Below are 17,207 nucleotides of genomic sequence, written 5' to 3'. Positions count from 1 at the left end.
GAACCAGGAAACAAGTTAGGTAAACCACCAATATTTGTGGGTTGAGTAAAGTAACTAGTACTTGGAGTGGGTTGTAAATTCATATAGTTCATGGGTTGCTGTGAGGTAGCACTTTGTACAGTGCTTAAGGCACCAGTATTGGTTGCAACATACCCTTGTCTAATTGGTGTTGGGAATAACGTACTTGAAGCAATTGAAGGTTGACCAGATTGTTGTAATACTGGATTATTGACTATTACAGTTGCCATTGTTTGTGTTGAAATTGTATTTTGATTGTCTGTTGTGTTTGGGACTGTATGTTGTTGCATAATGGTACGCCAATTTTCTATGGCCTCATATACTCTCACTGGTTCCTGTTCTGCCTGACTAGCTGAAAGTAGGGTCAGCATAGCAGCACGTACACGTTCCTGCCTATCGGATGGAATTTTGGTTAAGCTAGAAGATAAAGACCGACAAAAGCGCTCGGCATCTGTTTCTGGAATTAGAGTGTTCATTATGTGAATAATGCGTGTGTCAATTATTTCCGGTAAGGATCTCATTTCCTCAGGTCTGCGGATTCTTCTTGCACGTAGAGGTTGTGGTGCAAAACGTGGAAGTACATTTGTTTGTGTTGATTGTGTAGCTGGTGTGGTTGTTTGTTGTGTTGATGAGCCTTGGGTGTTGGTTTGTGCACTCTCTGTCCCACCCTCATGTGATTCAGTTGCTGCATCTTGTTGAATCTCTGGATTTTCACTGTCTTCTCTGCCAGGTTCTTGTTCTGATGCTGAGGTGGCTGTAGCAGAGGGACCAGCTGTTGGTTGATCATCTGAATCGTCTAGATTATCCTCCGTTCTATAAGAAATGAGACAACATATTACAATCTTAACATTTATATTTGTACAATTATCTTCATGAAGTAAATGAATGTTGCATTTTTTTTTTTTCTTCTAAAAAAAAAAAAAAACTTACTGTGTTACTTCTAAGATGGGTGCTAGGAAGCTTATTTGTTCATAATAAACATATCTGCGTTTGCGGCCTTGGCTGGATGAGGATGGTATAGGGTTGTACTCCCTTCGGTACTGATCACGTGCTGAACGCCAACGCCTTTTGACCAAGTCAACTGTGTAATTTTACAAAATATGTCACTTGCAACATTCACCATAAATCTGCACACATTAATTAAAATAATGTTTGCTAAATGTAATATACAATTTAACAAAATAATGTTGGCCAAATACTTTTGAGGAAAAAACATTTTTTTTATATATTCTTCATTCAAAAGCATTTTTACACATTCACACATAACAAAATAATATTTCTGATAAATTAGCTTTGAAGTAATTGTCATATATATTTAAAATTTCCTTTTTTTTTTTTTAACAATATCATTTGGCAATAAATTACTAGAAATATTATTTTAATCATGTAGGTCATGATATTGAAATGTCATTTAACTAAATTAAAAAAAAATATTATAAATAAAAAAACATGATTTGAAATTGTGATACTAAAATTAGACTAATAAAACAGGGAATTTAAAAACACATGACAGTTTAATCAGTTAATTAATTAACTTCATGAAGAATTCAAAGTCAGATTACAAAAATAAGTATACTTTGATTTTTGTAAGTTATGAAATGTTTGGTTAACTTTTTAAAAATTTAACATGAACTCAATATATAGAGTAGTACATATACCAATTCTTCACAAAGATATTTTTAACTAAAAGACAACATAACTATGACAAAACATTCACAGTTTGTAATTATTTGAAAAATCCTAATATATATATTAAATAAATAAATATAAAAACATACAACAACTTACCATATTTAGCACGCTTTGCAGGCGAACATCTAGCCCATGCATTATTGGGGTACACTTCCTCAGCTACTTGATTCCAATGGCGGTCAACTGTCAGTCGGTCATGGTAACCATCAACACGTGTATCCCATAATGGTGGGTGAGTCTCGACAGCTGTTATCAGTTTCTCCGTGTCCACCCGTGGTGCCATTATTATATTTCGAAGCCGAAATTTTGCTCAAAATATATCTTACAATACACAGAACTACAACTGCTTGCTTGCTCACTCCTTCTGCAAATGCATAGTTAGTTTTGTGCAAAAAAAATATGTTAGCTACGCCACCTGAAAGTATTTGAGATTGTAACAACCTTTCTAATTAAAACACGGACACGGACCACACGGATAGCATACGGAGGCCATCCGTATCACGTACGTGTAAACACGGACCCATAGGATTTAATGGATCCGTGAGGACGTTATGCCGGTGGAAAACGGACATGTCAGCGCTTTTTCGGCACGCTCAAACGTACGCACGGAACGGACACACGCTCCGTGCGCAAACACTGACGTGAGGCTTTTTATATTAAAAATACTGTGTCAACATCAGCACGTGTCTCCGGTACGTGTAAAAAATGCCAGAAACGTACCGGAGGCACGGATGTGTGGCGCAGGCCTTAGACTGTGTACACCAGCCCCAGATATGATGAAGGCTGGTATACGGTGACCACTAGGAATGGCTATATACCCTGCCTGCCTGCCTGCCTGTATACTGCTACAATAGTCCTGACAAGGACTCTTCTGGTCACTAGCCTGTATTCCGACCTGGCTATACCCTGCCTGTATATAGCAACAATAGTCCTGAGAAGGACTCTGCTACTGTACTCCGACCTGGCTATACCCTGCCTGCCTGTATACAACTTATTGTATGTCCTGAGAAGGACTTCTGGTCACACTGTTTGCAGCCCTGCTCCGGAACTAACTATAAAGGGCCGCAAACCTTTCCCTGAAGCAGCAACACTCTCCCTGCACTCACAATCTGGATGGCTGTGTGCAGAGCACAGCGCGCCCGCCGGTATAAAGGCTCGGTCATGCTGTGCAGGCCGGCCAATCACTGCAATTCCACAACTAACAGGGCTGTGGCATTGCAGTGGTCTGCCAGCCAATCCCTGCATGAGGGCTGGCTCTCAAAAGAGCGCCAACATGCAGGGATGAAGACCACGAGTACAGCACGAGTATCGCGAGATTACTCGGTCCCCGCCGAGTAGCCCAAGTACAGTGATACTCGTGCGAGTACCGAGTAGTAACAAGCATACTCGCTCATCACTAGTCTTTACATATCCATCAAGAATCAATTTGGAAAGGCTGTAAGACTTTCATATGATATCATGAGTTATTATCGTCATTAGTCAGACATGGGAGCATGATTTATATTAATTCACAAGGAAAATAAATGATCTTCAGATAATCAAATGATTGTTTGAAAACAGATGGGAAAAATATTCCCAGAAACGTGCTTATTTTTCAGTCAGCAATGGCTTCTCAAAACCTGAGACCTAATCCGTCATACTAATATGAGATAAACAAATCACTTCCCCGATGCCTTTTTCTGGATTCAAAAGGAATATGGAAGAGTTAAAAAAAAAGAACACTCATCCCTCCCTAGCCCCCATGTTGTTGGGCTGCTCCCTGCTTGTTCATCTTGGTCCAGTCTTCAATCACATGTTGTTGGTTTCTTTAAGTCATGGTTCTAACTGGTACTCACACTACACCATGATGAAGAACCGAGGCACCAGGATCTTGGACTTGACCAGAGTAAGATTGCCCTGGAGCCACCAAGCAAGGAGCTGTGCAGGCAAGGTGAGGGCTGGGGAGAAGTGAGTATCATTATTTTTTATCCTACGTTTATTATGCTATATGATCTTAAGAAATTAAATGCAAATCATTTTTTCCGGTCAAATTCAAGTAAATCTTCAGATTCGCTCATCCCTTGTGTTGTAGAGCTTAACATATTGATGGAGTTTCACTGTCTTGCTCACAGCTCATTGGTATAAAATAAATGATAGCATAGAGATTAGCTAGATATGTTGATAAAGAATAAAACAGTAAAATACCATACTTTTTGTATACCTTGCCATAAAACCTTTAACCCCATCACCCCGGGGTGATGTTCTGTTTTCGTTTTTTTCCTCCCTTTCTTCCAAAATCCATAACTTTTTTATTTTTACATCAATATAGCCATATGAGGGCTTGTTCTATTTTTGTGGGATGAATTGTATTTTTTAATGACACCATTTTTTAAATGTATAACACGTGACAAAATTATTTTGGATTTATTTTTTGCTAATGTCAAGAATGCTTGTTCATCGTCTGCCCTGCCGCCTTTGGGGAAATCCGATCACAATCTTATACTATTGTCACCAGTCTACCAACCTGTTGTAAGTAAGCAGCCTGCTACAATTAAAACAATTAAAAAGTGGAATCCAACAAATGAACAGGCTCTACAGGATCGCTTTCATCTTACAGACTGGGATGTGTTGCTAGGGACAATGGACGAGTATACAAATGTTAATGAAGTTGTTGGTAGAGTAACTGATTACATTAACTTTTGCATTGATATGTTGGTGCCTGTTAAAAAGATTAGGTGTTTTGCAAATAACAAGCCATGGATAACAAAAGAATGAAAGCATTTGCTCAACAGGGAAAAAAAAGGCATTTAAATTAGGTGACAAAGAGGAAATTAAAATGATTCAGCATGACTTGAAGTATAAAATAAAGGAGGCCCAGGAAGTTTTCAGAATTAAACTTGAAAAGAAACTGTCCCACAATAATTCCAGGTAGGTTTGGTCAGGAATGAAATTACTGACTGGGTTTAAGGTGAGGTCTGAGCATGGGAGAGGAGAACTTGAGAAGGCTAATGAGATGAATGAGTATTTCAATAGATTTAGCAATACATGTGTAATGCCAACTGACAGAGGATATGGATCTGGTGCAAATTCTGCAACATTGATATTGGAGGATGAGCAGACTAATTTCAGAGTCTCCGAAAATGATGTGAGGAGGCAGTTTAAGACACTTAACATTGGTAAAGCTACAGGGCCAGATGGACTCAGTCCATGTGTCCTTAAAGTGTGTGCAGACCAGCTGTGTACGGTCTTTACACACCTATTTAACGGGAGTCTACAAACACAGAGGGTACTAGAAAGTTTTCCATAACACTATCTGGTTCCGGTACCCAAGACTACTTCTCCTGCATCCCTAAATGATTATCGTCCTGTAGCCTTAACATCTCATGCTATGAAGGCCTTGGAAAGATTAGTGCTTGCTCACTTGAGTCCGAGGGTGAGGGCTTTTATTGATCCCCTACAGTTTGCTTACCGCCATAGATTGGGGGTGGACGATGCTATTCTTTCTCTGTTACATACTGTACATTCATTTTTTGAGAATGACGGAACCACTGTGCGAGCGATGTTCTTTAATTTCTGGAGTGCATTTAACACCCTGCAGCCACTTTTACTACACAAAAAGATGACTGATATGAAGGTGGAGGAGGGGATAAGAAATTGGATAACTGACTACCTATCAGATCGGCCACAGTTTGTACAGATGGGAGCAGTTGTGTCTAGCCGATTATTGAGCAGTGTAGGTGCCCCTCAGGGAATGGTGCTAGCGCCCTTTCTATTCACACTGTACACATCAGACTTTCGGTATAAATCAGATTTCTGCCACCTTCAAAATTCTCGGATGACTCCATGGTTGTTGTATGTATTAGGGGGGACCAGGGTTATGATGAATATAGAAGGGTGGTGTTGAATTTTGTGGATTGGTGCCATGGTAACTATCTACAACTAAATGTTAACCAAACCAAGGAGTTGGTGGCCAACTATAGCAGGAGAAAGATGGAATGTTTACCGATCACTATTGCTGGTCAGGAGGTGGAGCAGGTGGCGAGTTACAAATATTTGGGGGTCCACCTGGATAGCAAACTGGACTGGAGATGCCACTCAGAGAGGGTCTACAAGAAGGAGATGAGCAAACTGTATTTCCTAAGGAAACTGAGGTCTTTTAATGTGTGCAGCAAAATGTTAGAAATGTTCTATTAGTCTGTAGTGGAAAATGCCATCTTTTTTGCATTCATATGCTGGGGTAGTAGTGTGCGGGTCTAATGTGTGTTTATTGAGAAGCTTATTCAGCACACCAGTCCCGCGATAGTGTCACTGTACATGCGTGAGACTCCCGGAGAACTGCGAAAGATGAGGGCGGCGGCCTCATCTATGTAAATTAACACTGGGGGATGGCGAACAGCGGCAGGAGGGGGAATAACAGACGAAATACAGCCCGCCCACCGGGCCAGAAAAGCTGATTACCATAGCAAAAGGTAATATTTTATAAAGTTATTATGTAGGTCTGAATGGGGCGCCAGTAGGAAGATGAACCTTTATAGAACGCAGCCCAGGAGCTGCAGAAGGGGATTCTTTTAGTTTAATAGCGAAAATTCTGGTGACAGGTTCCCTTTAACAATGCGTGATGATCAGGAGAACCGATCATCCACTAATAGTAAGGTTTATCCAAAGTCCCATAGCAAAGTTCATCTCTTTCTTTAACCCAGATTGAACTTGATATCTACATGCACAATAATGGGACCATGTTCTTAGTGTCCATTGTGTTATCATATGGGATCAGCTGTTTCAACAAGAGATTAAACACTACTGGAGTGACCACCATCTCATCACAATAGGTGTCAAAAATTACTCTGGTTGCCATTTTCCGAGACCCATAGTGTTTTTATTTTTCAAGATATGGGGCTGTATTACTTCTTATTTTTTTGCACCCTAAACTGATGTTTTTACGGATATCATTTCGGAGAAGATACAATGTTTTGATTGCCTCTAATTGCATTTTATTTCAATGTTGCAGTGGCCCAAAAAAACAAAATTCTTGCATTTTGATTTTTTTTCTGGTTATGCCTTTTACCAATCTGATTACTTTACTTTATATTTTGATAAATCAGACTTTTACCAACGCAGCCATACCAAATATGTGTGTTTTTTATTTATTTATTTATTTATTTAAATCGTTTAATGCTATTATCAATGCAGAAAAAAAAGGATGTCCAGCTCTTCAGGCAAAGAATCACGTCTTTATTTCATCATGCAGACACAGAGAATGACATGACCAGCACTACGCATTTCAGGTGAAAACACTCACCCTTAATCATGATGTAATCATGATTAAGGGTGAGTGTTTTCACCTGAAACGCGTAGTGCTGGTCATGTCATTCTCTGTGTCTGCATGATGAAATAAAGACGTGATTCTTTATTTCATCATGCAGACACAGAGAATGACATGACCAGCACTACGCGTGAAGAGCTGGACATCCTTTTTTTTCTGCATTTCATTGGGCTGTGGCAGTGCCTGTCCGTGCTCCAGGACGGAATCGGGATTGAGCCTTATACGGTGAGCTGATTCATACAAATTGGCTATTATCAATGTTGCACCTGCTGTAAAAACTGGGGGTCCTCAAGGGAGTGGGGAGACCTGCAATTGCCCGGATTGCCCCCACTCTTTAATGCTGGCCCTTAATTTCTTTTGATGTCATTGGCTTTCCAGAAGGAATTTATTCTCATCATGATGCACTATTAACTATCTGGAACCTCTGATACAAGAAGAACTTGTGGCTCTTAAATCAAGACTCTTTGGCTAAGAAACAGACAAGGAACATTAATCCCTTCAAGGGAATCACACAGTTAGATTTTAGTATTACACTAGCTATAGTACCCGGCATTGCCAGAGATAGTAACTAAGTCTCTCTCTCTATCTCCCACTCTGCCACTCACCCTCTCTCCCACTCTGCCACTCACCCTCTCTCCCACTCTCTCTTTCTCCCACTCACCCTCTCTCCCACTCTCCCTCTCTCCCTATCTCTCTCCCACTTTCCCTCTCTCCCACACTCTCTCTCCCACTGTCCCACTCTCCCTCTCTCCCACTCTCCCTCTCTCCCACACTCAATCTCCCACTTTCCCTCTCTCCCACACTCTCTCTCCACCTGTCCCTCTCTCCCACACTCTCTCTCCGACTGTCCCTCTCTCCGACTGTCCCTCTCTCCCACTCTCCCACTCTCCCTCTCTCCCTCTCTCCCACACTCTCTCTCCCACTTTCCCTCTCTCCCACTTTCCCTCTCTCCCACTCTCCCTCTCTCCCACTCTCCCTCTCTCCCACACTCTCTCTCTCCCACTGTCCCTCTCTCCCACTGTCCCTCTCTCCCACTGTCCCTCTCTCCCACTTTCCCTCTCTCCCACACTCTCTCTCCACCTGTCCCTCTCTCCCACACTCTCTCTCCGACTGTCCCTCTCTCCGACTGTCCCTCTCTCCGACTGTCCCTCTCTCCCACTCTCCCACTCTCCCTCTCTCCCACACTCTCTCTCCCACTTTCCCTCTCTCCCACTTTCCCTCTCTCCCACTCTCCCTCTCTCCCACTCTCCCTCTCTCCCACTCTCCCTCTCTCCCACACTCTCTCTCCCACTTTCCCTCTCTCCCACACTCTCTCTCCCACTGTCCCTCTCTCCCACTGTCCCTCTCTCCCACTTTCCCTCTATCCCACTGTCCCTCTCTCCCACTGTCCCTCTCTCCCTATCTCTCTCCCACTTTCCCTCTCTCCCTCTCTCCCACTGTCCCTCTCTCCCACTCTCCCACTTTCCCTCTCTCCCACACGCTCTCTCCCACTTTCCCTCTCTCCCACACTCTCTCTCTCCCACACTCTCTCTCTCCCACACTCTCTCTCCCACTGTCCCTCTCTCCCACTGTCCCTCTCTCCCACTGTCCCTTTCTCCCACTGTCCCTCTCTCCCACTGTCCCTCTCCCACTGTCCCTCTCTCCCACTCTCCCTCTCTCCCACTCTCCCTCTCTCCCACTCTTTCTTTCCCACTCTCTTTCTTTCCCTCTCTCCCTCACCACCACAATCATAGTAACTGACACACAAGCTGTCTTATACTAAGAATGTCCTTCATTGCCTATAGAAACCAATCAGAGCTCCTATTAATGACCTGTAGCAAAATAGAAGCAGAGCTGTGATTGGTTGCGATACCATCTGATAAATATCCATGCTGTCAAAACATTCAATATATTCCCTCACACATCCTAACAGTAAGTAAGCATTTTCTTTAGCAACTAACTGTAAAGCACGGGGTTCAAACTTTCCCTTAAAACATAGTCTATGAGTGACATTTCCTGAGTCATATAAGGCGTCTGTGCAAAATTTCGTGATTGTAAATGCAATGGTGCGGATTTCTTTGGCGGACACATACACACACACACACAGACATACATACGTACATACATACACACACACACACACACACATATACTGTACATGCATACACACATACACACACATACATGCACATATACATACATACATACATACATACACACACATACATACTGTACACCCACACATACATACACACATACATACATACACACATACACATAAATACATACTGTACACACACACATACATACAGACACATACATACATACTGTACACACACATACATACACACACATACATACACACACATATATACACTCAGCTTTATATATTAGATTATTATCTTTATTACAATGTTGATATCAAGCAAAAAAACAGAAGTCTCATAATTCGAGAAGATCTCTCAGATGATTACATTAAGCCTTAGCGCTATTTTCATTTCACACATTTATTGTTCCAAAAAAGGAACTAATCCCAACAATTGAAAAATATTTGACCTCATTAACTCTGCAGAGGATTTGAAACTCTGTATAAGAAAAGAGGGATCCAATTGATTTGAAGATATATTTATAAAACATTTTTTAGAAAAATATTGGAATTAGAGCCAATTATTTTATAAGATAAACATTTATTTTAATGTGGCATAATTTGAGGATTTTTAAGACATAACATTAATAAAATACAACCTTTGGGAATTACCGTGTAAAGCAACTTTTGATCATTAAAGTCAACAAATTAGCAACATTCTCTAAATTTTTCTAGGTAAATAAAATCATAGCACAAGCACTGTTACAATTATTTTATATTATCCTACATGAAAACTTCTAACATAAAGGCTTAAAGGGGTTGAGTCGTAAAAACAGATGGAGAGGGGTCCACTTGGTGAATAGTTGAATGTAATGGTGGTCCCATATTACTTCAACCATTTCTATGGGACTTAGGTGTATCTGCCAGTCTTATAGACAGTAAATGGAGCAATAGTGCATATGTGACATCACTGCTAAATTCTATCAGTGCACTTCAGAGGTTGAAAAGATCTATGGGGATTCTATGGATCGGACCCAGGTATCACCAAGTTTCCATCTATCCTGTGGATAAGTGATCATTTGCTTTTATGACCCAATTCTTTAATTTTTATATTTCTACCCAGACCTATTTCTCTTTGTGAGCTACAATGAATATGTTGGCCTTATGGTCAAGAAGATCACTCACTGATGTTCTCTTCATAACCTCACAGCGGTCAATAACAAAACCTTCTTCAGCCAGAGCTTTTCTGGCAAAATCCTCATCATAATTGAGAAGATGTAACTTGTCTTTCCCGACTGTGAAATATGTTCCATCTAAATCCCCAATTAATATAATGTGTCCTCCAGGTTTTAGCAACTCTGAGAACTTCCTGAGATGTCTGATGTAATCATCTTGATCCTTACTGATAACATCTAGTAGCCAAGCACTGATGATACAATCTGCTGGCGGTAAGGCGATCGGATCCATCATAGATTTTTTCTTGATGTCACATTTCATAACATGTTGAATGGCAATTCTCATTTTTTCTTCTTTTTCCTGTAACTTGTTACTGAAAGAAAAAAAATCAATAAAATAATTGTCCCATTGTCCCCATCAAAAGGACAACATATACGATCAGCAGTTAGTTCTGCACTAGTGGTTTCCAATAGAGAACGGTTGAGACAGACTCGAAAAAACCAAAGGATTGTGTTCTGCGTTTCTTCCAAAACTAGCCATTATTTTACTGAACCTTTTGGATTCATACAGTGATTTTTCTGGACAAATGCTATTTGATTTTGAGAAGGCTAAAATGGCAAAACTAGAATATTTGCATAGTCCAAGGTCATAGTTACTGTACCTTGATATGAGTTTACATCCTAGAGAAATGTGAGCAAAGAAGCCCAACAATGTCCACTGATACCAGAAAACAAAAAACCTATGGGTCAATCATGCAAGCAAATGGAAGCATTGTGCCCTAGATCCACTCTGAATATATAGAAACAAAGAGGAAAAGTTTTTGTGGGTACAGTTTCTTTATTAATGCAAGCTAAAAAAAAACAACAAAGTGAAGGTAAAGTCCTATTGCAGCATGAAACGGTAGATAGAAAGACACAAAAAAATCCTATTGCACTGAATATAAATGTCTAAAGATGTATCAAATCACACTATACAAGGAATATATCAAATACATAAAACACAGAGTACGTACAGTGAGTATGCACATAACTAGCAGTGGAAATAAACTACCTCCTATCAAGTGTCTAATATAACCATATCCTCAAGGCTAAAAGCAACAATGGCTCAACCAATATAATAATTTAGGACACAAAAGAAAGTTAATACCTATTAAAGTGCCAGTGCCGGAAAAGGTACAAGATGGAAGACAAACTCCGTTTGGAGGACCCGACGTATGTTTCGCGTGGATTAAAGACACTTACTCATGAGAAGATGTGTTCCTGTGACCTGGCAGTACATTTTTATGGGCATGGTAATGTTCACTGATAGGCTGCAGAGCAAAAGTGGCATAACATTGTCATGTGTGCGCTGGGAACATTGCTAGGGTGGAAGCTGAGTCTAAAGATTTTTTTTTTTTATTTTACACAGGGATTACATAATTTAAAAAGGATTATTCAAATGGTAAACAACCCCTTTAATCCTTTAATAACATATGACTTACTATATACATCAAATTCCGGCACCAAGACTTTGCTGCAGGCTTGTAAACTGTGCTTGTCAGATGATGGCCATAATATTCAGCCATCATCTGCGTCTAAAAGATGAGCGGAGCTATGCCAGTGACTGTTAGGCTATGTGCGCACGTTGCGTAATTACATGCAGTTATCTATGAAGATTATGCAGGAGACGTGCCCACGTGGCGTATTAGAGCGCAGCGCTTCGGCTGCTGCCCGAAGTGCGCGTTCTAAGAAGTGACATGTCACTTCTTTCCATGCGCTCTGCCTGCAGGTCCCGCTCTGTCTATGGGAGGAGCTGCAGTCAGAGCGCATGGAATCGTCTCTTTTTTTTCATTACGGACTCTCTGCAGCGATTTGAAGTGCACGTGTGCTGTTCAAATCACTGCAGAAATGTCTGCAGGGCCAGTACGCACTGTGCGCACATAGCCTTAACCTGTTTATATATATATATATATATATATATATATATTTATATGTTGACTCAAGCAATATTTTTTAACAAATATCTGATTTTTTTTTTACTGCTTAATAAATTAAAAACTTTACATATTTGGTATTTGTGTAATTTTACTAAACTGAAGAATCATAGTGTCAGGTCACTTTATGTTGTACATAAAAAAAAATAAAAAATATTTTGCCATAGCGCCGAGCAGAGAGATTATAATATACACTGCCTAGAGAGATCTGCTCATATCTTCCTTTCATCTCACCTTTCTCCTTCTATGTCTCCGTAAAGTTTTGTGGCATGGTCCCAGCTAAACGCTCCTGTACGTGAGTTTACCCATCTCTTCACCTCCATGATGCATCTGTCTCTGACCTTCAGAATTATGATGTGTTTGAAAAAGTCACAGGCTGCAAATAATTGATGAACCACGGAACCAATACTGAGGTCAATCAAGACATCTCCTTTAATATGACCTGCAGAAAAATACAAATAGTCAAAACCCGACATGTTAAACAATAAACAGTAGATAATAGCGTGTCTATGTTGCTTCTAAAAAAAAATTAAACAAGGGTTTGATAATAACTAAAATAAGAAAATCACAAATTAGCTAAATTTTCCATGCACTTACTATGGGTGGCATTAGAGCCCTCCTACATTTTTTTGATATATTACTGTAATTATGGAAGCTCTTCTACAGTATATACTTTTTCATATGCTTTGTGTACAATTTTTTTTGTCATCTGCCATTTAGATTTTTCCATTTTGATGCTTCCAACATTTGTGTTCAGTTTCTGTTTTATTAAATCATGTGACCAGCTTATATAGTATCCCAAACAAAGAACTAACTATGCACCAGGAAGAGCTACAGGAGTGTGCGTAGTAATGGGAAACTTCCCTGCCCATCAGTGTTAGCTGAACCCTATGACATCATTCACTTAAAAGACAAGATGGTTTTTATACAATACAAAATGGCTTGCATTCTCTCACATACTGTAACTGTAGAATACTGTGGAGGCTCTTGTACTATATGTCTTTATTATACGTGGTGGATAATTGTTTTTTTACTCTCTGCCATTTAGATTTCTTCTTCCATTTTGATACAGATATTTTAATGTTTCCTACATTTCCCATGAAGTCTCTGGCCTTGTAGGGGACAGTGAAAAGTCTCATCCCACTGCACTTGGTTTACTCGGATTCTTATCTAATGGCAGCAGTTACTGTATAAATCTATAATCTAGAATTGCTGCCCTCATCCTCTAGCCTATAATGGGAAGTTTTACAGTGCATTTTTAGTGTATCCAATGCAGTTAAGCTTTATTTTCACATTGCAGACTTTATTTAAGATCATGCATTTTCAGCCTGTCTCTCTTGCCTTCTGCTTGTGATATGTTACTCCTTGTCAATGCAAAGCAAACAAATCTAGCCATAGGTTTAGTCTTGCATCTCTTGTAAACTTTTACCATTTTCGACATTTCTTAAGCATCATCTGTCATTTTGCGAGGCTGCATTAGTTTTCTATAATGGTCTGTAGATCTAGCAGATTATCATATCTTGAACATTGGTGGTCAGTACCTTTGGTTACTTTCTCTTTAATTGTATGGGGAAATTCAGTGAACTCAATAGTCATTTGTATAAGTCACGGGTTTCACAGCATGAAATCTCTGAAATTTGTCATCTTAAATTGACATGCTGGTTATATAAAATCTGTACTGCTGGTCAATTTCGAAGTTTTGCACAGCATATAGATGAGATATCATAAAATATTAAGAGGAAGGATTAGGCACTAGTTTACATAAAATCCATATTTATTGAAAAGTTTATAAAAAGAGGGTTTCCATTCCATAAAACCAGGAAAAAGCAATAATAAAAGGAAAATCCTTCAGTAACAAACGCATTTTGGATCTTCAAATCCTTATTCATTGATTAAATCAAGGCATGTGTCCTTGGTATTTTACATCATATTCTGTCAATATATATGTATATCAACCGCCAATCGCAAAAAGAGCTCCGAGCATGGGATTGGTGGTTGATACACATGTGATTGACAGTATAAGATGTAAAACACCGAGGACACATGCCTTGATTTATACAATGAATAAGGATTTGAAGATCCGAAATGCATTTGTTACTGAAGGATTTTCCTCTTATTATTGCGTTTTCCTGGTTTTATGGAATGGAAGCCCTTTTTTATATATTTTTCAATAAATGTGGATTTTATGGAAACTAATGGCGGATACTTCCTCTTCCTATTTACCTCCAGCAAACACAACTGCTTTCCGTTGCACGGTTCTATGATGGATGGGTGAGCTGACCATTTCTACGTTTCTGCCTCCATCATAAAATATTACCCATTTTGCTAATGCAGTATTATGCTACAGATTTTTTTTAGCTGGAATACCTGGATGGAAAATTGGCAAGGTATCTACCCCAATAGGAATATACCACTAAAGCGGGCTTTACACGCAACGACATTGCTAACGAGATGTCGTTGGGATCACGGAATTTGTGACGCACATCCGGCCTCATTAGCGACGTCGTTGCATGTGAAACACAGGAACGACCGTTAACGATCAAAATTACTTACCTGACCGTTGACCAGTCGTTCCTATCCCGATTATCGTTGCTGTTGCAGGACGCAGGTTGTTCGTCGTTCCTGCGGCACCACACATCGCTATGTGTGACACTGCAGGAACGAGGATCACCACCATACCTGCGGCCGCCCGCAATGAGGAAGGAAGGAGGTGGGCGGGATGTTTGTCCCGCTCATCTCCGCCCCTCCGCTTCTATTGGGCGGCCGCTTAGTGACGCCGCTGTGACACCGAATGAACCGCCCCCTTAGAAAGGAGGTAGTTTGCTGGCCACAGCGACGTCGGTAGGCAGGTAAGTATGTGTGACGGGTGTAAGCGATGTTGTGCGCCACAGGCAGCGATTTGCCCGTGATGCATAACCGTTGGGGACGGGTGCTTTCACCAGCAACATCGCTAGCGATGTCGCTGTGTGTAAAGCCCGCTTAAGAGTGTTCTACCTTGAACAATTTCTTATACTGCTTGTTTTATGGGTTCCTTGACAATAAGTTGTAAAACCTTTCAAAAGCCTTCACAGGAATCAACAACATTTTGTGAGAAACCCTACATTAAGTGTTCACTTTTCCTGCAAAGCAGCCACATGGCTTTGCCAATTTAAATCACTGAGTCATCTGTAGCGATGAGAAAACCTTCCAAAATTCCAATTCTGCAGTTTGCATGAATTTGACCAAGAGATTTTAATTGCATCAAAATTTTTGTAATTGAAGCTAATAATTCATATTATACTCTTGGGTCCCTCTAATAAACATTAAGTAAAAGAAAAATGAAGAATTATATTGCAGCTCTCCCCTTCGGGGCTCAAAGCGGAGTAAGGAATATAGTTTTTAGTAAAAGTGAGAAGAAATGTCAAATTAAATGTCAAAAGATACATACCTTCTGCAAAAGTTGTTCTTAGATTTTCAATGGGAAATTTCAAGAAATCCTCTTCAAAGGCCATATCTGGTCTATCTGACACATATTGCTCCAAATGTTGCCTGGTATCAAAGCCACATTCATGATAGATTTTAGAGTTTTTGGAATCCATTGTCTAATCTTGTAGCAAAGGCAAAATAACCATCCCTAAACTCAAGGTCTTTATATACAGTAATTAAATAATCAATTAGCAATTTGCATAGATTAATAATGATTACTTTTCACATCACAAGGTATTTTCATGAGTCAGTCATGGGAATGTGTTTTTCTTAAGTACACAGTACATGGAACACGGATAATATGTCAATTATAAAATAAATTATTGTTTTCTCACAGCAACAAATGTCTAATGAAGCAGTGATTGTGAAGTTAATTTTTAAGCTACATTGATTTGGCAGCTCCAAAATATAATAAAATAAATACTTAGTATACTTAGATACTAGAGATGAGCGGTCAGGCAAAATTAAAAATACTTATACTCACCTCACCAACCCTTCTGCTAGTTACTCAGTCGAGAAGAGTCAAAGCAGAGTACCAGAATTGGCACAACTAATGGATATGCCTTTTTTGGTGCAGCTATATGCTGATATTTTTAGGTTGAAGAGGGCCAAATAGCTATGGGCTATCCCTGCCTGATAATAACAGCCCACAGCTGTTGATTGGTTATCAAAAATGGGTGACCCAATGCCATTTTTTTAAATGATTTATTTAGACTCACAGTTTTGCTATATGCAATCTACATGCACATATAAATACACACTTCTGCTACCTGCAAAATACATGCACATATAGAGACATAGCTCTGCTACATGCACACATAATCATACACACAGCTCCACTACATGCCATCTCCATGCACATATAGACATATAGCTTTGCTACATGCACATATGTACGTACACTTTACCACATCTTGCAGCTACACACACACATACATACATACATACATACATACATACAGTGCCTACAAGTAGTATTCAACCCCCTGTAGATTTAGCAGGTTTACACATTCTGAATTAACTTGGCATTGTGACATTTGGACTGTAGATCAGCCTGGAAGTGTGAAATGCAGCAAAAAAAAAAAGAATGTTATTTCTTTTTTTTAAATTGAGAAAAGTTTATTCAGAGGGTCATTTATTATTCAACCCCTCAAACCACAAGAATTCTGTTTGGTTCCCCTAAAGTATTAAGAAGTATTTCAGGCACAAAGAACAATGAGCTTCACATGTTTGGATTAATTATCTCTTTTTCCAGCCTTTTCTGACTAACTAAGACCCTCCCCAGACTTGTGAACAGCACTCATACATGGTCAACATGGGAAAGACAAAGGAGCATTCCAAGGCCATCAGAGACAAGATCGTGGAGGGTCACAAGGCTGGCAAGGGGTACAAAACCCTTTCCAAGGAGTTGGGCCTACCTGTCTCCACTGTTGGGAGCATCATCCGGAAGTGGAAGGCTTATGGAACTACTATTAGCCTTCCACGGCCTGGACAGCCTTTGAAAGTTTCCTCCCGTG

The 17,207-nt window shown here is 39.9% G+C and overlaps 1 protein-coding gene across 1 annotated transcript; it reads right to left on the bottom strand.

Annotated features, from left to right (window-relative positions):
* Positions 1–9,373: 9,373 nt before the first annotated feature.
* LOC142257083 (nicotinamide N-methyltransferase-like) lies at positions 9,374–15,810 on the bottom strand. Its single transcript, XM_075329155.1, has 3 exons — positions 15,653–15,810; positions 12,460–12,667; positions 9,374–10,626 (listed from the first exon to the last, which is right to left on the bottom strand). The coding sequence occupies exons 1-3, from the start codon at positions 15,801–15,803 to the stop codon at positions 10,203–10,205; spliced, it is 783 nt and encodes a 260-aa protein (XP_075185270.1). The 5' UTR covers positions 15,804–15,810; the 3' UTR covers positions 9,374–10,202.
* Between the last annotated feature and the right edge of the window lie 1,397 nt (positions 15,811–17,207).

This window comes from Anomaloglossus baeobatrachus, chromosome 11, assembly GCF_048569485.1.
Source record: "Anomaloglossus baeobatrachus isolate aAnoBae1 chromosome 11, aAnoBae1.hap1, whole genome shotgun sequence".
Taxonomy (NCBI): Eukaryota; Metazoa; Chordata; class Amphibia; order Anura; family Aromobatidae; genus Anomaloglossus; species Anomaloglossus baeobatrachus.
This window is presented reverse-complemented; position numbering and strand designations above follow the sequence as displayed.

Coding starts and splice junctions, on each gene's coding strand:
- LOC142257083 (XM_075329155.1), bottom strand. CDS start 15,803: ATGGATTCCAAAAACTCTAAAATCTATCATGAATGTGGCTTTGATACC. Junction 12,668..15,652: donor AAGAACAACTTTTGCAGAAG/GTATGTATCTTT, acceptor ATTTTTCTGCAG/GTCATATTAAAGGAGATGTC. Junction 10,627..12,459: donor GGAGACATAGAAGGAGAAAG/GTGAGATGAAAG, acceptor TTTTTCTTTCAG/TAACAAGTTACAGGAAAAAG.